This window comes from Aptenodytes forsteri, unplaced genomic scaffold, assembly GCF_000699145.1.
Source record: "Aptenodytes forsteri isolate BGI_AS27 unplaced genomic scaffold, ASM69914v1 Scaffold123, whole genome shotgun sequence".
Taxonomy (NCBI): domain Eukaryota; kingdom Metazoa; phylum Chordata; class Aves; order Sphenisciformes; family Spheniscidae; genus Aptenodytes; species Aptenodytes forsteri.
In genome coordinates this window covers 3,188,958-3,213,015 of record NW_008794408.1, presented here as the reverse complement: position 1 = coordinate 3,213,015, position 24,058 = coordinate 3,188,958, and the positions used below count along the sequence as shown (strand labels likewise).

General features: G+C 35.4%; 1 protein-coding gene across 1 annotated transcript in view; it reads right to left on the bottom strand.

The window, feature by feature from the left end:
• The window catches only part of DOCK9 (dedicator of cytokinesis 9), a 109,426-nt gene that overhangs the window by 64,847 nt on the left and 20,521 nt on the right, over positions 1-24,058 (bottom strand). Inside the window, 12 exon segments of the mRNA XM_019474302.1 lie at positions 1,784-1,906; positions 2,353-2,435; positions 4,832-4,954; positions 5,098-5,298; positions 5,667-5,807; positions 5,905-5,979; positions 9,868-9,935; positions 11,293-11,467; positions 15,816-15,950; positions 16,596-16,691; positions 21,607-21,676; positions 22,802-22,884. Coding sequence (XP_019329847.1) covers positions 1,784-1,906; positions 2,353-2,435; positions 4,832-4,954; positions 5,098-5,298; positions 5,667-5,807; positions 5,905-5,979; positions 9,868-9,935; positions 11,293-11,467; positions 15,816-15,950; positions 16,596-16,691; positions 21,607-21,676; positions 22,802-22,884 — 1,373 coding nt within the window.

Here is a 24,058-nt window from a genome sequence, read left to right as displayed (position 1 = left end):
TATCAGATGCCAGAGAAAAGAGATAATAGGAAACAGAGACAAAAGTAATATCCTGAAACAGTAGTATGAGAGGAAAGGTGGTTTGGGAGTGGATGACTGATCTGGTCTTGCTTTTTGCCTAGATTCAGTTTTCTTCTTTAAATTCTCAAAAAAAAAAAGTAAGGCTTTGTTCACAAGTGTGGAAAAGGTTAAGAAAAAGCATGATGTTTTTCTTTCTTTAAATCAAAATTAAAAACCATGTTAAAGATAGATTTTGTTTGCCATGTAATAACTCACTATCATTTGCAGCAAAGAGGGGAGCTATAAGTAAGCTTTTTAAATCTCAATAGCCAGTGACAAGCATTTATGGTAATGGAGTAAACTTGGAGCAAAATGGAGCAAAGGGGAGAGAAATCAGTAAGCTAACAAAATGCATCTTCTACTCAGTAATTTTTTTCCTACCTCCTCCTTTTTCTAGAGTAATAACTCACCCTGCAAAATATTTACTATTAACTAGCCTACTATGAAATTTCTTAGATGTTATCATGTAGCTAATTCAGAAATACGATTTGAAGTAAGAGTATTTTCCATGTTAACACACTAGTGCAGAACCCTTTATTAGTAAAGACAGTCAGCAGCATGATTGTTTTTAATTATTGCAGAGGAAGTGGATGCAAAATTTTCCCAAAATGCAATCGCATGCTGTGAAGCAAACAACTTTTCCTGGTTGGAGTCTGGATTCTAATTCCAGTAGCTAAGCGGTAGATATTACAATCTCTTTCTTACTAAAATTCCCGTGAAATACTGTACACGATTCCACAAACAGGATGCTGAAATAACCAAAAGCATTCACTTAATTCACAAAGTAAAGTGATGTCGCAGGCTAATTTACTATATTAGTTTCAGTTTCAATAATATTGTTTATGGCAAGAAGCATCAGTACACAGCAATTTCAATGCTATGTAAACTTCAATGAAACTGTAAGCAGCTTGCTAAAATGGAATTAAAATATTTATTACAAACCTCATCTCCTTATCAGATTTGGTAAGCAAGAATAGAATAAAGAAACTATACCCAAACCTTTTGCGATTGGCGATTGTTCAAATTAATACAACTCCAGCTAACCCTACCATAACAGAAGTGGAAAAGCCTTTGCGAAGCAGCAAAGACTGCTCTATTATTTTACATCTTATTTAATATGAAAGGGGATTAAAACTAGTTTATTAATAGGGTCATCTGTCAGTAGGAGATTCGTAAGTCTTGCACACAAACGATGCAGTCTTTAGGAATACCTTGTAAAAAAGGATGACCAATGTTCTGTTATTTAGGCATCCTAAACCACAGGCACTCCCAAGGAAGGTGGACTGGATACTGGCTTGAATCCCTTTCCCTGAGAGCTAGCATTCTCTGTCCAAGGTCAGTGAACACATGACTTATGCTCATCCTTGTTTTCCTTTCAGAACCAGAAGAATGTATTGTGCAAGCATAACTCCTAACACAGAGCTACTTCAGGATATGATGCTTACTACACGGTAGACATGGCATAATACTTCAGTCCTACTTGTAGCCCCCAAACACTGCAAAGAAAAGATCTGTAGCTTGTATGAAGGCCTTGATCATATTTATACAACTTCTATATTTGAAGTGAAGAACATAGAAACACATACATCAAAAAGATTAGCTGCTCCAGTTCAAGACCATAACAAAAAGTGGTGGGGCTTGGCGGGGGGCAGGAAGGTAGGGGGTGTTAGGTTGTGCTTGGTTTGTTTGGTTTTGTTTTTTAAAGTGAGGAAATTAGACTTACTTCCTGAAATCTGCTAACAATTTCAGCATGTCTTCATTTGAAAGTTTATTACTGTCTTGTCTGAAGAGAGGAGAAAATCTTGCATTTTTGTCCAGAGTTCCTGAGGCATCTTTAAACAGCGTCCTGAAAGTCAAAATCTTGCTTTCAGCTGAGTTTATGAAAGTGTTGAAATTCACTTCAAGAAATTTCTTTACTACAAATTAGAACATACTGCATCATCCTTCATATTAAGCATTTAATACTCTTGTCACTGTAGGTGAGTTTTAACATATAAATAGCTCAGTCTAAGAAGTCAAGTGTGAACCATTTCATTCTTAGTAAAATAAAAAATATTGAGAACAGAAAACAGTTGGCAATATTCAATGGTTTGAATAATAATATAATGAACGTTTGTAACTTTTTTTCCTACTACAGAGCTGAAATGTAAGTTTGTCAGAAATTTTTGGTTAATTGAAAGTAAAACAAGAAATAATTTAAATAGAACATTAAGTTTTACAAGAAGCAAGATGCAGAAAATAGTGTTAAAGAAAAGTTAGGAAAAAACACAGATTGATGAGATCTGTCCCTACCTAGCTGCCCAGGCAAAAGGCATTCTATATTGACCTAATCTCTGGCATGCCTGCTTAGCGTTCTTCAAAACTTTCTGTGCAACCTGCAAGGAACATAAGAAATAGCCACATTTGAAAAGCTACATTTTTTGCACCGTTAGTACACAAGAAGAAACCACATATTGACACTGATATGAATTGGAAATTCTTCTTTAGAAAGTTAATCCTAAGTATGCAAGTGAAAGACAAATGAAAATACCTTTTAACAATTCATTTCAGGTTAAGCAAGGCCTGCTGATTTCACAGCATTTCATGGGTGAAAACACAGACCCATCTACACTCCCGATAATACATATTTAATTAAGCAAGAAAAAAATTATGATATATACAACAGTCATACGAAAGCTAGAGCAAAATTCAACTGCTTTTTAAGACAAAATTGTGACCCCAGATAAAAACCATTTCCCCCACCACTTGCTGCCCTATTCACCACCCACTCTATGTACCGGAACACATTCCTACAGAGTAAATAGTAAAATACTCTGCAATACTTGCATTACAAGTACACACAGAATACGGGAAGGAATTGTATGAAGATCACATGGACGATCCTATGTATGGACACTGCAACATTACTTTCATTAAAACTTTAAATTTTTGGTTTTGTTAACTATTAAGTGAACAAACAACTCCATTATACAGAACCAACACGTATAACAATCAGAGCTAGAAACCCACTAGTTTGAGATGTTTAACACCGAGCTGAACCACTTGAGCTAAAGCAGAAGCTCCTGACAGAGCAGTGGGCTTCTCTTTTCCAGCAACCAGCTTCTCTTGTGTGCCTATGCAGAGCAAAATTATTTGCCAGAGGCAAAAAACCACAGAGTAAACCTGCCTGAACATTATCCCTGATCTATGCTGTTGACATTATAAAGAGCTGTTTCTATTAGTGTGTTGTTTGAGCCAACTCTCCATTATCCTTTCCTGTAAAAAGGGGGAAATTGCACTCAGAAGCATAGAACCTTGGTAAGTAATCATCATTAATTCACTGTATTCAATGTTTAAGGGGAGAAGTGATCTCTTGGCTATAGAATTTGCTGCTTCCGTTTTCCCTTTTTCTTGTCCAGAGCAGCAATTCTCCAAGAACTGGAACTTGCTCATTGCACTGACACACATGGAGGCCTATATAGCTGGTACTGTTCTGTTTTGTTTCAAATTAATACGGTGTAATCCCAGAGAACAAGAACAGAAACAAATTCAAACTAAGTGTTCAATTGTATAAAATTACAAGCAAATAAATACCAGAAATGCACAGCATAAGTTAATATAACCATGAATGTTCCTATTGGCTACTCCTGCAGTACAGGGCAACACAAGTCTAGCACTCAGCATCAAATTTGGGAATACTTCCCATGTGGCTCAGGCCCAAGACCACCAAAATCAGTTACTCAGTTCAGGTTTGTTTTAACTCAGTAAGAGTCAGCATACACTTCAAAACCAGACTCCTAAAATACAAAGCTGCTGTTCTCCAATGATAGCTGAAAAAAAAAAAAAATCCCAAGTATTCTTGGAAAAGCAAATCAGTAGTCTGATCTATATTAAGACAAACTGAAAAATACAGGTTTTTTACATGTAGCTTAGCCAGCATTAAATCAGTAGCAAAGAACACTGTTCCTCTGCAGAGACTGAAAGTTAACCCTTCCTTCTTCCCTTTCACTAGCTGAAAACAGGAAGAATGTCAACAGTAGCTGACATTGCTTACAAAAAAAACTTTTCTCCTAGTATCCTGGTCCAACTATTAAAGCACAACTGTAAATCAACAAAATTAAAACTCTGTTTCTTCAGCAACAAACAAGAAGCAGCAACTGACAAAGCTTCTTGTAGGTATGTTTCAGAAAACATTAAAATGTTGTCATCCTAGACTCCTGCAAACTTAAGATGTTTCAGTGGTTTATTTCCAAAAGTGATTTGGAGTTCTATCAAATCTACAAAGTATTTTATACATAAAAAGAGTCTTAATGATCTCAATGGTTCTGAAGTAAAAAACAGCAAGAATGCAGGTAAAGTTATAGTAAACTATGGTCACCAAAAAGTAAGACAAAGGAAAAGTCAACAACAATGATACAGTAAATAAGATGCATTAACTAAGAGACATACAGTTAATTTCTGACCTATATTTAATACTTCATTGTTCAACAATTTTCAACTCAACTTTCACATTGAAGTCTAATACTCTTTTGTCAAACCAGTTTATTTAGAGCCATTATAAAAATTATAGATTATGTCACGATTAGAAAAAGCTAAATAAATGTTTCCTAATTATATGTTAGACTATCTATAATGTTTCAGTAAGTTACTAGTAGTAACTACAACTTACTAAATCAAATCATCCAGTTATTTGAATTTCCTATAAAAGAACTAAGTTTTTGACATTTATTAATTTGAAATCAACCTGTCTTGCCTCAGCGTTTTTTCCATGCCACAGAAGAAGATAACATACCTTTGAAGAATCTGAACTTTTCATATATGGTTCAGCACAATGTGTAATGCTTCCCTGTAATACTTTTTCTATTCTAGCCACAAGGAAAATGTCAGTATGAGGACATGTGACTGAGAATATTCCCTAGAAATAAAACAAGAGGTAAACATAAAAGGAAAATGCACACACATTTTACAACACATAATAGAAAGCCATCCGAAGCATGCAGGAAAACTCTCTACTTGTATCCAAAAATTCTACTAATTCTTTAGGTTACTAGTTCTTACCTGCTTTGGATATTGTAACACAGTTTCATGAATGTCTTGAATTCTGTGTAAGCTGTCACCACTGCCATTCATCATTTGTTGAGATGCATTGGATATCATGTGCCTTACTGAGGCATGGTTCAAATCAACATGGAAATCTGCTGAAATCTTCCGGTTGTTTTTAATATCAAATAGTGATAATGTGACAAAGAAAGGTTCTACCTACACATTTAAAAAAAAGAATCAAGTGTCATTGCTGGCATCTATATTACTGTAGAAATGTGTATGAAAGGAAAATGAGTAACATTTTTATAAACAGTTACACACAGCCATCACTCTAGATATTACTGACAACATGTAAAAGACAGTAAAAGAACAATTCCACTTTCTACAACACAACAAAAAGATTAGTAGCAAAGTTACTTTTTGTAGGATTTAGGCTCTCATTTGGATTTAAAGGAGTAGAAAAAAACCCCACAATACATGTTTCTCAATCATAACTAGGAATTCCTGCCATTAAGAATAGTGCCAACAAAGTATTAAGACATTCATTACCATATTAACAGAAAATAATTAGATGAATTATTTACATTTGTCGTTGGTCCCTCTTCATTTTCTGCAACGCAGCTTTGCAAATTAAAAGATAAATCGTTACACTTCACAAGAATTTTTTTTCCAAATTTCTCTTCAAATGGCTTCACTTCTGGTTCAATACCAGAAAAGTCAAGTTTCTTTAAAAAGAGAAAAGAAAAATTAAGGCAAGTTGTTTTTCATCTCAAAAGGATCAACATAAAAGAAAATAACATGCTTCCTTGTAAAAAGTCTAACCTGTGCATCTGGATCCAAGGCAAAAAGTTTAACTCTGCTTTCACTTTTCAACTTGATTTCTGCTTCTCTGGTACTCTGTTCAAAATATTAAAAAAAAAAAGTCTTAGAATCACACGATTAAATTAAAGTGGTTTTCAATTTCATTCTTTTTTCTGTGATGTTCAAAGCTTTACATGTTTTTAATTCATGCACTCTTCTCTCCCTAACTGAGCTTTGCAACTTCTTAGTTTAAATTGCTCCATCATGTTCAAGTAAAAAGTGAGAGAAGACTCCTCTCTTCTAAAGGCTTTTCCAGGCCTAGAAGCACAAAAACTTATATCAGCAACATGTAACCTTCCAAGCTCATGGAAAGCATACTCCAGTGTAGCTCATACAGCACTTTGCCTCCTTAAACAATAACTTTCATAACATTATTTTAATTTAAAAAAAAGTATGAACGTAGGTTAAAGCTCAGAGCTATCCTGAGACCATAAGATTGCTCAGGAAACAACAGGTTACCTAAATTAAGAAACACCATCATAGCTTGCTTGCTTTTTTCTTTTTTTTCTTTTTTTCTTTTCTTGAGCTCTACTGCCAAAGAGGTGGTTTTCCTGTGGGTAGATGAAAAAACCCCCAAAACTTCCAAAAGATAAAACCCTCACACTTAAAAGTTACTTTGCAGAGTACACTGTACACTGATCCTGCCTGGGATTTGTGGATACCTACCTATTAACAGTAAAACAAAAGTAAAGTGGAACAAAATAGAATGTGAAAACTGATGGTATACATAGGTTACTTTTAAAAAAAAAGGTATTATTTAAAGAGTATTCTATGATTTTTAAAGTCACAGGACATAACAAATGGATGTATGCCTGCGCCAAAATTACCCGCGTAGGAGAGTTGCCATTCCCAAAGTAGTAGCTGGCTAAACAGGGATACAAAGTATTACATTACGGACAGGTGTCTAATTTTGGATCAGCCTGTATGGGTTAAAAGAAGCTACCAACCCAAAATGCCCAACACTGACCATCAGCTGAAGTCATCTACTGCCTACATCTGCTTTGCTAAAGGTTGAAGGAACTCCTACTATGTCTCAAGAAAAAGAAAAAAAAAACCCAACAAACCAAAAAAACATCAGCTCTAAGAGCTCAAAATTCTATTTTAGGTTGATAGTAATAATAAAGAAAGAATTTGACTTAAATGATGCATTACAGAAGAGGAACTTCTGAGGTGTGATTTTGAGTACAGATGCTGTAATGGATTTCATCTACTTTACTTCATTCTCTTACACACACACAGGAGAAAAGACAAGAGTTGCTCTGAAAGACACCATCCAGACACTCGATACCAGCAGACTATTGGCAGACTTTGCTTGTTCAACAGCCGGCATGATTTGAGAAATACAGGACTAAACTGTGAAGAAGTTTAAAGATGGCAAGAAGGTTGCATGTATGTTTTGGAAAGGGAATCGTCAGTGGCAAGAACTGAAGAGGAACATGATCTAGTCATAGGAGCAAGACAGAAACTATTTCAGCTGAAGCATCTTGAATAGTTTTAGATTCTTTGGTGTTTTGTGCACTAAAGACAAGACAAAAAATATGCATTTTTGACTGACAGATCAAGGGCAGTCGGTCAGAAGTCAAGAACTGAAAATGCATGTAGTCATCAACCCTGTCTACAGTATGGCAGTGACTGTAATTCCATTTCCTCATCTGTAAAACAGGGACAATGTTTTCCTACCTCAAGGAATACTGGGACCCATAACGGTTAAGGAGGTACTTGGGCACACTGATCATGACAGTCACATCGTTATTTAAGATGGAGGTCTAATTTGTTTCCTCTGAAGATTAAAAAAACAACAAAACAACCAACAAAAAACCTACATTCACTCTTGGTATTTAAGTTACAGATAAAAGGAACATGAAGTAGGCAGGACAGACAGACAGAGATATATGCGTGCGCATTTGTGCACTGAAGTGCACAATACCATCTTATATATTTTATGTTATAAACTAACAGCTGTTGATAGAAAAATGAAGGCTTGGAGATGTACTCACAAGGGTTAAACCTTTCCTAGGAAGACTGTTTTTTTCCCCTATTGTCAGGTGCTCTACAATCACCCCTGAAGGAATTTCTCTTTCCTCATAAGGATATGAGGTCAGCTATTGTGAAAATCTCCTCCTAGAACCAACAAAAATAATAGAGCAGCTATAAACTCTTCTAAAAGAAGGCTCAATACCTTGTAAGTCTTTCACTGGGAAAAAAGAACCAAATCCAAACCCAAATAACAGCTGAAAAGACAATGCAAGAAAGAATAGAGGACAAAAAAATCCTCAAAACAAACAGCATTTATATAAAATAATCAAGTTAAGGCAGAAACAGTGTACGAATGCAAATGGGCAGATTTTTCCCTGTACTTCTCCTCAGGGAAAAAAGGCTAGAAAAACACATTAATTTTGAAAGGTAGTGTTTAGTAAAGATGAACTAGAATGGGAAAACCAAAAAACTTATTTTGAAGGAAACAGAAATTTAAAGGGGTTATAACCATGGAATAAAAAAAGCCAGTGCTTAAAACGCTGAGAAAAATAACACACTAGAAGAATACCTAGCTTAAAGAGCTGCGTGCTTCCGATCAGAAGGTTATGGAAACAGGAAGCAGCATTTGTAGTACTAAAACTATATGCAGGTGCTGCAGCCCTGAATAAGAGTCCCCTCTGGAAGTCATATGGAACCTAGACATTCCAATAACTCTGACTATAAAGAAAGAAAAATCTTCCATACAATAAGAGCATCTAATTTTCTATTTGTTTCCAAAATAAATTTTCATAGCCTCATGTAAGTGTGCTGTTTGATGCTTACAGCTCTTCCAAGGAAAACTTGATTGTATGCACCACAGTCCCAATTAATTTCCAAATACAGCCATAGCTGGAGTTAGATTATCACGTAACAGCTTTTCGTGTACATGTGCTAAGTTGATTACAAAGCAGTAACAGAAAGAATTAAGCCAACCAACCAATTTGGGTGCTTAAAGCCCGTTAATGTATTCTGACTGGACCTTTTGAGATGTTACCTATTGTAATAGACAAAATTTGTTTTACTGCTTGTCCTCAGTTTATAAGCTGCACACCCATCAGGAGTAGTTACTAGGTCAGACAGATTCTCAGAAAAGAAGGGGAGAGCATTCCAGAGCATGGTCAAGCAGAAAAAGTTTCAAGACTGCAGGCTGTGCCACACAGAAGAAAGAGTAAGGAAGTCACAGGAAGGAGTTTGGATTCTCCAACTTCAATAGAAAAAGGTCACCAGTTCCAGTCCTTAGGTGATTTAACAAAAATTTCTCCCTTACAGAACTCACAAAACTTATTGCAACACACAAGTCACTGATTTAACTGAAATAAAGTCTGCAAATGGGCTGAGGAAGAGTTACTGTTTTTTTTCTATTTATTTCTATTTTATTTTATTCTTATTTCTATTTCTACCACACCTCTGTAAGAACAAAATTGAAAAGCAAGAACTATGGCAATACAGGAAGTATCCATGAACTTGCCAGCTCATTACAGACACAAGCATCTTAAAATACATTCACATCATCACTGCTATTAAGCTCCTCTAGACTTCTAACTCTAAAAACAAAACTTCACTTTAGTATAAAAATAGATTTCTACAGAAATACTTTAGCACTTACCTGCATGCAATAAAACAATACAAAATATGCAAAATACAATAAACTAATAAAATAATAAAACATGCTGCTTTTAAACAGCATGTCAAGATTTATATAAGCAACTTTAAGACAGTAGCTAGTTTGCTTCCAAAAGCAGAAAATGCTCAATAACCACATCTATTCACGAAAGAGCTTCTGAGCTTTCAAAGCACCACAAACAGACTGGAAGTTAGAAGCCAATACCTTACCTTTACTGAAAGTTCATGTGGCTAACTTACGTTTACTACTTTGTATCCTAAATTGGCATTTACAATATATATTACCTTGGCAATTTCAGGATAGTAGTTATCAAAACTACTTGATGAGCTTTCCATTTTGCTTTGTTCATCATCTGAAATTATAAAACCACATTAAAAAAAATTAAAAATGCCAAACAAGCAAAAAACCCCAAACTATTCACAAAACTCCATGTCAAAATATTTTTGGTTTGGTTTGGTTTGGGGGGGGGGGTTTTTGGGTTTGTTTTTTTTTTTTTTAACTCCTACCCCCCTCAAAAATGACAATTGTTAACATAAACAGGTTGTGGACAACTCCATCATTTCATTTTGATGCAGTGACTTCTTGGAGGATGTAACCAGTTACAGAAATTGGTAAAGTAGCAGTTATTTCTAATCTTACCTAGCAAATAGCTTTAATATTAATTTTGACATCTGCATGGGGAAAGGGGATACTCAATGCACAAATTTACATTACTCTTTCCAATATGCATTGTATCTTGATTTCCAAACCAGTTCCCTCTGTTCATTAGGTTCCCAGCTCTACTCTCCAACGGTTACTGGATTTACAAAGCAACCATTCAGTTAGCTATAAGCATCTTATAGTTCCAAGGTCAATTGGGACCACTGACTAAAATGTCTTTCACAGAGCTACAGGGTTCTTTTTCTGATTTGCTTTTTCTGCAAACATCGTGTTAAATTCCGGCAATCTTCACCAAAGACTGTGATATCTCATTTTAAACTCTAATGGTCTCTTCTGGTATATTGTGCTATTTATAAGCAGAACAACTTTCTATAAGTACTTCCAGGTTCTTCTGGATATGCATACACTTGGTCTCATACCAATTGCCTTCCCCATCCACTCTCAAGAGGAAAAAATGCACGAGAGGACATCTAGTCTATCCTTTTGTCACCAAATTATCAACTATACCTACATCACATTCCTTACAGATATCTGCCTTACCTATTCTTAAAGGGCTCCAACAGAAAAGATTCTACACCCAAGCAATCTATTTCAGTACTTTAGGGAAATATTTGTGGTCAAGGGAGTTACATCTAAATTTAAGTCCCTCACTGCAACCACAATTTCTTAGTCTTCTACCTACAGTGACCACAGAACAGATTATTCTATTTTCAGCAGCATTTTACACATTTCAAAACAAGTCCCTCCTAAGTTTTCTCTTTTCCTTAAACTGCTTTGGTCCTGATTTTTCATTGTGTGTTCTATTTTTCTAGACTTCTGATCAGTCTCATTATTCTCTTCTGGACTTAACTCAATCAGAATCAATGTAGAACGGTGCTATTTTAGTGCCAAAAGGTCAAAAGTTTCATGAGTTCAAACAGACAGTGAAAAAGCCTATAATTTTTATGACCAAAGAAAAAAAACAAATTAGCCACAATAAAGCCTTTCCAAATGCACGTACATAGACATTGTCACATAACTGTATTAGCATTGCTAGAAACCCTGCTTACCTTCGTGAGACTCTCCATTTCTTTTTTCTTGCATTGCAGCCTCAAAGTTAAGCTGAAGAATTTTGTTCAGAGTGTTTATCCATTCTTCCATTTCAAGTTCACTATCTGCTGCTAAAAGGTAACTACTCTTGTCTTGCATCTTGAGCTCAAATGCAAAACGTCTGACTTTATTGTTCTATAAGAAAATAAAAGTTCTTTATAATATCTTTACATACTGTCTACTCACAACCAAAGGAAGTTATATGTATTTCAGATCTTTTAACAAAAGTATACAGTTTGATATTTTGAACAAGTGTATTATAATTACACTTATTCCTCTCTGACATTTGACCTTTTGAAGTTATTTGTACCACTGCAACAAGTGGAAGTATGAAAGATAACAGTCCATTTTTCAGTTTCCCCTCATCATTCTGTTTGTAATAATTTTAAAAAAAAAAAAAATCCAATTTCCAAATATCAAGTCTTCACGTACTCAGATCACCTAGAAGTGAAGCTAAATAAGATCTACTGATAAAAAAAAGCATGAAACTATTAATATTTGAGTGAGAATCACTTGCATGTTGAGATTTTATACCGGAGGTTAAATCATAACCAACCTCAACCCTGAATGCCCTGATATTGCTAGTCTTTTAAACATACATGAAGTTGGGAATCAATTCCTCCTTTGTTCCTCAACCATTACTGTCATCCTTTTTGCACAATTTAAGTCAAGGCTTCAAATGCCACCTAGCTTGACTCATGTTCCTGGGAATGAATTCACAAGTCTTAAATGAAAATTCTACATTATCATGAATTTAATTTAAAAAATTGATAACTCAGTAGATAAACATTAAATTAAACAATAAGACAGACTTAGTGTTTGGGGGATTTTTTGTTTGTCTGTTTTAAGTTAAATTAAATGCCAAATTACATTTCAGTTTCACTATACTTCAGGTTTTTCAATAAACAGACTAACTACTGGTTGGCAAAACAGTCAGCTTTCTACCAAAGATGAGTTTCTGTTAAGGAGGATACAAACAAATGTATGGACTCCAGATCTAAGGCAGTCTTACCAATTAAAATCAGTACTGAAGTAAATGAAAAAAATCTTAAGAACAGTAACCTTTAACTTCCACAGTATAAACCCTTGACACAGGTGGTACTTATCACACTTCTCAGTTTTCACAAATCACTGAATTAGAGCAACTCTGCCTATATATATATGACTGTATGTGTGAATATATACACTGCATATATTATGTGACTGCACTTCCCTGTGATGCAGAAAAGACTCAATATACTTCAGTATTAAAACAAAACAAAAAACCCAACAAAACAAAACCAAACCACCCCAAACAGTATTTTGGTAATTCCTGTCTTTTCATTTAACCTTTTTAGTTTTGGAGACAAAACAACAACAAAACCCAAACCAAAAGCAAACAAAAAACAACCAAAAAAACCTATTGCACATATTCGGCATTCCTCTTATACAACTACTGATGAAGGAGCATATGCTACTCTATTCTGCTTTATCTTTAATGTCTGTTGGTGGTCAGCATTTTCCTTTCCTATGCATCTACTGCCTTTGAAAAGTAAGTAAGCATAGGTACTAAATGAACTCAAAACAGAAATAAGAAATGTTATAAGAATGCAATGGGAACTAACCCCCCTTCACCAAAGACTTACTCTGAAACAAGTAGTTTGATTCTGAGAACAAAAGCTTGTAAGCGTGTCTACCTAAGAAGAGCAACCATTTCTACGCATTCCAAGTCAGACTACTGCAAAGTACAGTGGCTGGGGTCCTTACAATTTTTTATTTTATTTTCCTCTTCCATTAAATGGAAATGCAATTTCTACAGTGTAGACACCACTTTTTTTCCCATATGAACTTCTAGATGCTAATACAACACCAATAATAAGTAACAGTAAGACAATGAATAAAGTCAGATCAGCCAGAAAGGATACAGTACATAATATAAAATAATAAAATCACACATCTGGAATAGGGCCATTATGCATAATATTTTATAGTTCAAAATCTCATTTACTTGCCCCTCACCAACAATTCAAGTGAAGAAAATAGCTATTTCCAAACCCCTTTATTCCAGCCATTGAATGGCTTCTTGGTTTCACAGAAGTGAGCATTGACTGATTTTGGTTTTGCACCTGATGTTGATCCATAACCAGTCTCAAATTTCTACATGCAGTTCTGAACATCCAGATGCCAAGATGAACACTGATGGTACTGTAGAATACAGTATAGCATTCAAGACACAAGCCAACTATAAACTTTAAGCATCCGAAGTACAGTTTTACTTAAAGACTACTGTATCAGCCCAAAACCTTACTTGCAGTAGAACAAAGGAACAGTAATAAAAAAAAAAATAGAAAGCTTCTGACAGAGTCTGAGAAGATTTCAGGTTACTTGAATTGAACTGATGGAACAGAAAGTATGGAACAGTACTTTATGAAAAGATGATTTAGAAAAAAGGGGATTTTCATGATAAAAACCCAAAAACATAGAATCACAGAATGGTTAGAGGTTGGAAGGGTCCTCTGGAAGTCATCTAGTCCAACCTCCTTGCTCAAGCAGGGATGCCTAGAGCTAGTTGGCCCAGGACCATGTCCAGGCAGCTTTTGAGTATCTCCAAGGATGGAGACTCCACAACCTCCATGGGCAACCTGTGCCAGTGCTCGGTCACCCTCACAGTGACAAAGTGTTTCCTGATGTTCAGAGGGAACCTCCTGTGTTTCAGTTTGTGCCCATTGCCTCTGGTCCTGTCACTGGGCAACACTGAGCAGAGCCTGGCTCTGTCCTCTTTGCACCCTCCCTTCAGGTATTTATAAACATTGATGAGATCCTCCTGAGCTTTCTCTGCTCCAGGCTGAAGTGTCCCACCTCTCTCAGCCTCTCCTCATAGGAGACATACTCCATCCTCCATCCCTTCATCATCTTCATAGCCCTTCGCTGGACTCTCTCCAGTATGTCCCTGTCTCTACTGGGGAGCCCAGACCAGGACACAGGACTCCAGGTGTGGCCTCACCAGTGCTATTCAGCTGTACAGAGGGGAAGGATCACCTCCCTTGAGGTGCTGACAACACTCCCCCTAGTGCAGCCCAGGAGACCATTAGCCTTCTTTGCAGCAAGGGCACATTGCTGGCTCGTGTTCAACTTGGTGTCCACCGGGACCCACAGGTCTTTTTCTGCCAACTTCTTTGCAGCTGGGTGGCCTGTCCAGCCTGTACCGGTGCCTGGGGTTGTTCTCCCCAGCTGCAGGACTTAGCACTTCCCTTTGCTGTAGTGCCTTTCTTTCATTTGTAACTTCTCAAAATCTCAATGTTTTCTGATGATGTAAACTAATATTGTAGTGCTCACAATAGTCTGCACCAGAGCCACAGGCTGAGAACCAGAAACAAGCCATCGCTTAAATAGGGAACAAAAGGGGCCAGAAACAGCCCAGAAGATGGAGAATATATATTATCAGAGAGGAGCGCCAAAGCAGAGGAAGCTGAGGAGCAGAAGGAAAGATACATTTTAAGTGCAAGACAAAGACTACAACTGTGTTTAGTAACCACTTTTTGTTTGTTGGTTTGTTTCAAAAACACAAATCAAACTCATTTCAGTGGAGTTGGCCAGAATCGTACCCCTAAGGCAAAACAATTTGTGTAAATCTGTATATAGAACTTGTAATATGATTAAATTTATTACAGTTGTAAGACTTTCCATGCGAAGTATCTATTAAATGTGTATCCAAAAACATTATTACAATATTTGGAAAAAAATAATCCTCTGTAAAGCTGTTGTATCTCTCTGTATAAATCTTCAAACAACTTTATACTAAAAAAAAATATTATTTTAGAAACACATTTTTATTAAACTGCGCTTATTTCTATCCAAGTTAACAAAACCCTAAAACCCAAGAGTTTTTTCCAGGTATGCTGTGCCTAACAAAACAGTTACATGCTGTACTGTAAATACATAACAGAATCACAAGGAAAAAAAAATAATCTTTTCCTTGGCACTTGCTACTAACAAACATTTTACCAAAGCCCTTAACTTTTTAAAATAAAGGAAAGCACATAAAAGTAACATTATAAAGGTCAAATGAAAGCATCTGGAAGGGTGACTGAATTTAATACAATTCCCACAACAAAAATCCCACACAAGAAGCTATGCAAAACCTTTTACAGCTCGTGTAAGCACAAAATGTAACTGAAATGAACTTTAATTTTATGCTGTCATTACTTTGCCATGATTTAAGGTTGGGGGTTTTTGTGTGTTTGTCTTAAAATTTTGTTTGATGTTTTTGATAAATACTTGACATCAACTAGTAATTTATGTTCTTTTCAGAAAGATTTTTAAAATTCAGCCTCCTCCCCCTCAAAATCTCATTCATTGTTTTTGCAAGATGCAGCGTGTCTAATCGTTCCTCTGCATAATAGGTACTTATCTACATCTGACAAAAGTTATCTGTATTTTTTAAAAATCCATTTGCTATCAAATAAAGAATTATCTGGAGAACAGGCAGAATAATTACAATTACCTGAACCACTCCCATGCATGAATCTAGAAATATTGATCCTTTAGGTTCTTTTGATATTTTTTCATCTTTGTAGAAATTGAGATTATAGGATCCATCACCAAGTTGGATTAAGTGGAAAAATCTTCTTTTAAACGACTAGTGAAAAGAAAGGAGAAAAGAAAAACAATTGCAACACTAGTGTTAATCAGCTTCATATTACAAAACCCAATCGTGCTATTTACACAGTAGGTTATAGAAAAAAAGCTTTTATTTACACACAACCTAATCACTATCCTCAGAAAATAAACCAGAAATCATTAATTTTTTTTTTTAATTTTAACTTAAAATCCTGCAGCAAGATTGTACTATATTATTTGAAAGTATTTTTTACCCATTGAAAGGTATTTAAAACTGACTCTGCAATATTACACATAATAGATATTTATTATGATAACTGTAAAAATAACAAGTTTGTTTCTAAATAAAGAGGCAATACAAATAAAAACTCATATTACATAGTCCCTTTTCTACTAATAGCACACCAGGGTCCAGTTAAGAAAATTAGTTAAAACACTGGCCTTCTCCCACATACTGGATTTTTAATACATTTTTTTCTGATTTAAGTAGAATGAAAGGAAAGTAAGATTTCACAGATATAAATTACATACAAGCTTTCCTCTTTCATCCCACACTTTTTTTTTTTTTTAAGAAGTAAACCATATAAAAATTGGCTTCTCAAAGGCACAGTGATATTTAATATTGGTGTTCAGTTTTTACCACACGTAAGATTCTTAAACTTACTCTCATTGTCACACTGATTGCACTATTCATGTTGCCTTTGTACAGCCATCCTTGTTTTGTTATTCCACCCTTCTGAGACCCAAGAGATGCTGCATCCTGGAGATGAAAGGGAAGAATGGAAGAAAGGGAGATGGGGGGGGGGGGGAGGTTTTCTGAAACTGTTGTATTTATTAAATATTTCAGAAGTCATTTTTAAAAGATGGAATAGCTATGCTCATAATGTAATGATAATAATGTACTATGAGTCCCTGCTGAAATTCTATAGCTTTCTAATTCCAATTATTTTATTTAGAGACCAGGGATGAGATTGACCTCATCTAACTTTTGACAGGTAACTTGTATAGGCTTTCTCTATAGCCAGCAGGATGATCCAACTTCTCGATAGCTAAATATTAGTCTAGATAAATTCCACTGAAATAGGGGAAAGAGGGAAAACTCAAAACATTTACTTACATTTACTTCGTAAGCTTTTTCATATTCTAATTTTCCAGTGCAAGAATTTTTACCAATTTCTATTACCAAAAAGAACAATGTAAACTCATGCTTATCCAAAACTTCAATGGAGATTTCTCAAACTGTTTTGCTTTATATGTATTACTTCAGAGAAAATACTTAAGAATTTACAGAGAACTAAGACTTAAATTCTTGAATTGGATCTGCCCTTTTACAGATCAGAATCAAAGCTTTCTAAAGAAAACAAGACCAAACTTGGCAGTAACGGCAAGTTCACAAACAGCAGATCCAATGCATGCATCACACATCACACCCACTGCCTGTATACCGCTTCCATCTGCCAGTTGATGGAACTTATTAAACTACATCAAAACCCACAGGATATTAACAACTACCAAAAAGCAGTACTCTACTATCAAAACTGATCAAAATGACAGATTTATAATTGCCACAGAATAAATATTAAGTCATCAGTTCAAGTAATCTTTTAGAGCAGTACCAAGGTTCACCATGGTTTCCAGTTGACGTAACCCGTTTTGACACAACAAAAACCATTAATGAATTAGACGTGTAGGAAGATATTTAACCATCTAGAGGAGAAGTACTCCTGATAATTTATTATCCAAACATTCAAAATTAACTGAGTATCCAGTTGAAAACAAAACCACAAAACTTCCTCAAGTGCCTCAACTACTTTTTCTAATTCCTTTTCTCAGCTATTAAGAGAACATACAACAAAAAGTGATTACATATGGGGGACAGAGTCATTAGTTCAACAACTGAACATTAAAACCAAATTTTGGAATAATATTAATTAATTTCTGGAACTAAATCAAGGAACATGCTGTAAAAAGTTACTGGTTAATTTATTTACAGCTTATTTAGTCTGTCTAGCTTGCATATTCATAGGCATACGCACATGTGAACTTCAAAAAACTGCAAACAGAAGGCAAAAGATGCATCAATCTGTTCCTTCAAAAATTCTAGGCAGGTTGATACTATGGAAGTTAGGCCCAGTAAGGATGACATGGTCAGCAACTATCAGTGCATCTGATACAATGCCCCAGAAGCATAGACCAGAAATACTCAGTAAGTTTTCATATGCCCTGGTGAGTCTCACTGTCCAAGCAATACAGTCTACTTGTTTCATATTTTCAAGTCATTAGCCCCCACCTCTGTTCTATTACCTAGATAACCATTTTTCTTGTACAACAATCAAGATACAGAGACAACAACTTAAAACACTGGGTTTCCAACTATGATTCTCCACCTCCGCTGGTGGGAGTTATCCCCAAGGAAAGAATGGCTTAAAACCACCTTTACAAGGGTAAGATGATGAGTAGATGATGAGTTATTATCAAAGCTTGGCACAAAACAACCAATGCTTTCCTGTAATTTCACAAACCATACATAGGATCACCTGACACGACGAGAATTCCTTCATTACCTGTGTTAACAAAAATTAAGACTTAGCTCTATTAAGACTCTTTTTCCAATTCCAAGTCTCTGAGGTGCACTGTTTCCCAACTCTGTTGAGCTACATGCTGTTTTCTAACAATAAAACCGACTGTCAGTTGGGCCTCTCTAGTTAGACCATTTCTTTCTGTCAGGCAGAATTCCTGCCTACAGAGCCAAAAAGCTACTGAATCTTTCCAGCTGACCATCTGTTAATACAAAGGAACCCAGAACCCAGTTTTTAACACACGACTTTTACACTGAAAACATACTTCCTGTTTCCAAGTGGTAAGTTAATTTCCTCACTTTTATTACTACTGCTGCACACTGTGCTTCACGTTTTTTAATGATCTTTCCCACAAGCTCGGCTTCAAAATTTACTTCAACAGCAACTGTTTCAACAAAAACAATTCCTTATCTTGATCCCATACCCCAGGCTGATTTAAAAATTCCGTTTACAAACATCAACCTGATGGCCTGATAGCCCGAATTAGTTTTGGAAAGGTAATCCTCTCCTTTTTAAAGATGCAAGATTAAACTACTCTTTGTCTGGTTTTCCTCCAATTTTTAATCACTTGCAGCTTTTTGTTTTCTATCATTCTCTTAATAAATCATCTGTCTTAAAAAAAAAACCACACTGCTTTCCTGTAATTTCACAAACCATACATAGGATCACCTGACACGACGAGAATTCCTTCATTACCTGTGTTAACAAAAATTAAGACTTAGCTCTATTACGACTCTTTTTCCAATTCCAAGTCTCTGAGGTGCACTGTTTCCCAACTCTGTTGAGCTACATGCTGTTTTCTAACAATAAAACCGACTGTCAGTTGGGCCTCTCTAGTTAGACCATTTCTTTCTGTCAGGCAGAATTCCTGCCTACAGAGCCAAAAAGCTACTGAATCTTTCCAGCTGACCATCTGTTAATACAAAGGAACCCAGAACCCAGTTTTTAACACACGACTTTTACACTGAAAACATACTTCCTGTTTCCAAGTGGTAAGTTAATTTCCTCACTTTTATTACTACTGCTGCACACTGTGCTTCACGTTTTTTAATGATCTTTCCCACAAGCTCGGCTTCAAAATTTACTTCAACAGCAACTGTTTCAACAAAAACAATTCCTTATCTTGATCCCATACCCCAGGCTGATTTAAAAATTCCGTTTACAAACATCAACCTGATGGCCTGATAGCCCGAATTAGTTTTGGAAAGGTAATCCTCTCCTTTTTAAAGATGCAAGATTAAACTACTCTTTGTCTGGTTTTCCTCCAATTTTTAATCACTTGCAGCTTTTTGTTTTCTATCATTCTCTTAATAAATCATCTGTCTCTTAAAAAAAAAAAACCACACAAACAAAAGCAAAACAAAAAGACGACCAAACAACTTTTAATCTAAGATTTGCATATATGCTTTTTGGCATACAAAGATGTTAATGTTTGAAAGAAAAGCCTCTTGCATTAATTCTTCCCTTGAGGAAAGAATTTATGGTCCCCCCACCCTATTGCCATTAAGCTCCCTTTTCTTCCTAGCGTGCTTTTTCCTTGTGTTTATATTTTAAGTTCCTCAAAGAGTGGCAGACCTCTTCTCCAGTGACTGTGCCACTGAAAGAGATAGGACATTCCTGCCTGCTCTAACAGGAAATTGGGCAGAAGGAAACAGAAAGTCCTCTCCACTTATACTTCCTAATAAAACACATACCAAACAATAATAGCCAAGCTATAGTTTTTCAGTGTTTAACTAACTCTAGCCATAAGTATTTTTCTGAGTAACAATCACAGTCAGTTTTATCTCCATTTAATTTTTTTCATGTTTAACTCACTGTTTTCTAAAACACTTCTGTTGTCAGAAATATTATCACAGTAAATAATGTCAAGTCTTTTTAATTTCAGTATAATAGAAATCATAATTATTCCAATCTTACAAATAGGAAGATTTGGATACAGATGCATGCAATTATTTGTCCAAATGTCACAGTGCAGATTAATAGCAACGCAGGAGAAATGGCATCCTGAGACTATCTGTTCAGGAATCTACCTATTCAGATGCATTCCCTGAGCTACTTTTTCACATTTAATCCAGGAAAACTTGAAAGGAACTACTTTTATTTCATATGCAGCAGTTCTGAAAACAAGGAATTTAGAAGCAAAGTAACTGTCAAAGGGTAAAAACCACAAAAAATCATTTTATTTTAATTCTTTTCTGTGATGCAAGAGCTCAAGTACTCGTAAGAAAAGAAAACACTGGCATTTAAACAGTGTGTTTTCATAGAATCACAGAATGGTTTGAGTTGGAAGGGACCTTAAAGATCATCTAGTTCCAACCTCCCTGCCATGGGTAGGGACACCTTCCACTAGACCAGGTTGCTCAAAGCCCCATACAACCTGACCTTGAACACTTCCAGGGATGGGGCTTTTGAATGGGATGGGGGTTTTGAAACAGGGCGTGGTAAAAATTAAATAAATTACACAAATAACAGAAGCAGTTACTGAAAAAAGTCCTTGACATTTGAAACATACTTGAAAATTGCTTGAGGCTATAGATCTCTGGTTTCCCTAAGCCAATGACAAAAAAGAAAATACCTTGGAGTTTTAGTCAATTTTTTTAGCTTTCGTTTCCATAATGGATCTCCAGGTCTTATCCTATACTCAAATTTGTGACAAACTAATTTTAACTCACACCGTATGCTGTACTGTCATGCATGCTAAAGTGTGTGTACTGTCATGTTGGAACAATCACCTATGATTTTACTCAGCTTCGTGATTAAACTGCATGAAACATTTCTCTCTATATACCCGTCTACACAGAAACAGTGTAAGACAAGACAGATTTTATGAAAGCTGAAGGATTATATGTCACCAAGTATTAAAACTTCAATTTCACCATCTGTCAAAACTTGTTCTACTCACATGACAGATCTCAGGAGTACAAGGCTATTCAAAAGGAGATAGGTAAAATAACTACATTTGTTTCCCAATCAGGCTGTTCAAGCTAATCTCCGTTTTTATTTACTGACATCAACATTTAACCCAACTTGTAACCTCTCCTTACCCAAAATTCTTTACTGAAAGCAAGAGAAAGTAAGGAATTACTATTATCTCACCTCATCTTTATCTGCTTCTTCATCCACTTCATATAAATGAACTGGAAGCTTCTCTGATTTTGTCCCTTTGCTAGGAAAGAAAAAGCTTCTAAGATACTAGAAATTTTGTGATTAGTTACATATTTTACAGCTGCAAAAATAAAGATGTTATTTTCCTAACTGAAGAGGAAAAAGCACAAGAATAACTGAATAAAAGCATGTATTTTTCCTGAAACATATTTCTTAGTCAGCAATTTTCCTAATTTGCACGTCTGCCCACAGTCTTTCTTTTGTTCTGCTTGTCACTGTCCTTAGGTGTAACTGAAGAGAACCAAATGCCTTCTCATTCACTGCACTCCTAATACCTTAGGAGCAAGCATTCATACCTGTAACCATTGTCTCCTTTTAGGACAATGCGTTTATTTAAATTCCTATTGACTATCGTGGTTTCTGTTCAGGGCAAGTAAAAAACAGGTACTGACTTTTACAAAACCCGTGAGTATATCGGAACTTTTCACAGGGAAAGAAAGCTATTTCTTAACTGATAGATGCAGGAGAGTAGGTAGGGAAGACATAGATCTTGCAGAGTTGTGGGATTCAGAGTATTCAGCCACTCTCAGATATTTTAAGTTAAGGGCCTAATCTTTATACTCTCCCTACAAAATTTTGAAAAGGTTGGAAAAGATTTCTCTAGCAGATGGTTTAGAAAGTCTGTAGTAGATGTAGATTAGGCTCTTGCTTTGAATCATCCTGTGAAAATCTGCACTAGTTCAAACAATTGCTCTAACCATCTCGGTTAGGTTCTATTCCCTAAGCTCCTAAAGAGAGTTCCAAAAGCTGCCTTTGAAGCTACAAAAACAGGATATCACCATTTTAGTTTCATCTAAACATTAGCCTGGTTTAGTTACCATACTTACATTCACATTGTCAATGATACAATTTCTTGTTTTGACCTGCCTATTAATAAGGCGGCATTATTACGGTATCTTTCCAGAAAATGGCTTAACAAGATTTTACACCTTCAAGTTCATCAATATAAATTCCATCCAACAAATCTTTATCATCTCTACTGTCTATTAAACAGTGTTATAGCATATTTAAAGTTACATATTACATGTATTAATAAATTTCTGTAATAGATACATTTATATTAAATACAGTTAAAGTTCCTTCACAAATTCAAAATCTTTATTATACCACTAGATAACATACTTACTTTGGAAGCTGTCGAAACTCTCCTGAGTAATCTTCATATCTATAGTTAACAACATGCCAGTCTGAATTGTAGGTTTTGATGCACTGTTTTAATGAAAACCAAATATCAGTATTAATTGGAAAAGGATTAACAGCATTCCCTAGACACACACACAAAAAACCTCTTAAGATATGGCTGTTTATGAACTACCACGGTTACATGTCGGTCTCTGAAAATTCTGTACACTTCCCTTCATTTGCAATACAGTCTAGTGCAATACAGCTTTTTGCAACAAGTAATGTTTCAATAGGATGTTATCATCTGCTAGACATGTATTTTACAAAACCAGAAAATGGTTAATACACTCAGCATCTGGATTAACCATCTTCAGTTGTCTGAAAAGTTAAAGCAGTTTCTCGCTGCAGCTGAAAACTTGAGTGAGCCTTTAGAAAACTCAGCATTAAAATAGATACATTATTAAAATAGAATATTCAATTTCACACATACGGATACAGAGAAACTAAAAACATCTTTTTCTTAAATTGATACTTCTAGTGCAATTAAATTAATATTTAAATCTAAACTGCATGCTTGCAGCTGTTGAAAAGCAATTATGTCATTAAGCTCTTGGTCTAGATCACAGGAAATACCGTTTTACTCCACCCATATTGCTACAACATAAAAGTACTGATTTATCTTGGCTTTGACCGAAGTAACATAAAACTGACAAAATCCGTTGCCAGAAACCATACGGTACAAAATTTTGTATGTTACACGAATAGACTTACATGTACACACACATAGCATCTAATAATTCAAAGATATTTTCTTTTATATTTCAAAATACAAAGTTAATACCTGCCAAGCAATTGTTTCTGCAGAAACTCATTAAACTTCATGAATTACCTATAACGCTCCTCCCTCCTTGTCTACCTTCTTCAAATTTATCTTAGAACTGTTTAGGTTAGGTATTAAGGGTATGTATCACCGTGGATAAATCACTTTGAGGTTTGAGGTAGATTCAGCTATTTGGAGCTCCTTCAGTTTTCTTGGAATTACAACAGACATTTATTTGTTTCAGATGTTAAAATATCAGCTTAAAGTATATCAGTAGAAAACCAGTAGATAATATAAAAAAGACAAAAATTTTAAACCTTTCATTCCTAAAAGTCTTCAACAAGACACCAAATGAAATACAACATCACAGTCAGAACCAAGGGAATGCCAACATAAGCAAGCAGTTATGAAAAGCTTTAGGTTTGAGGATGTTTCTTCTAC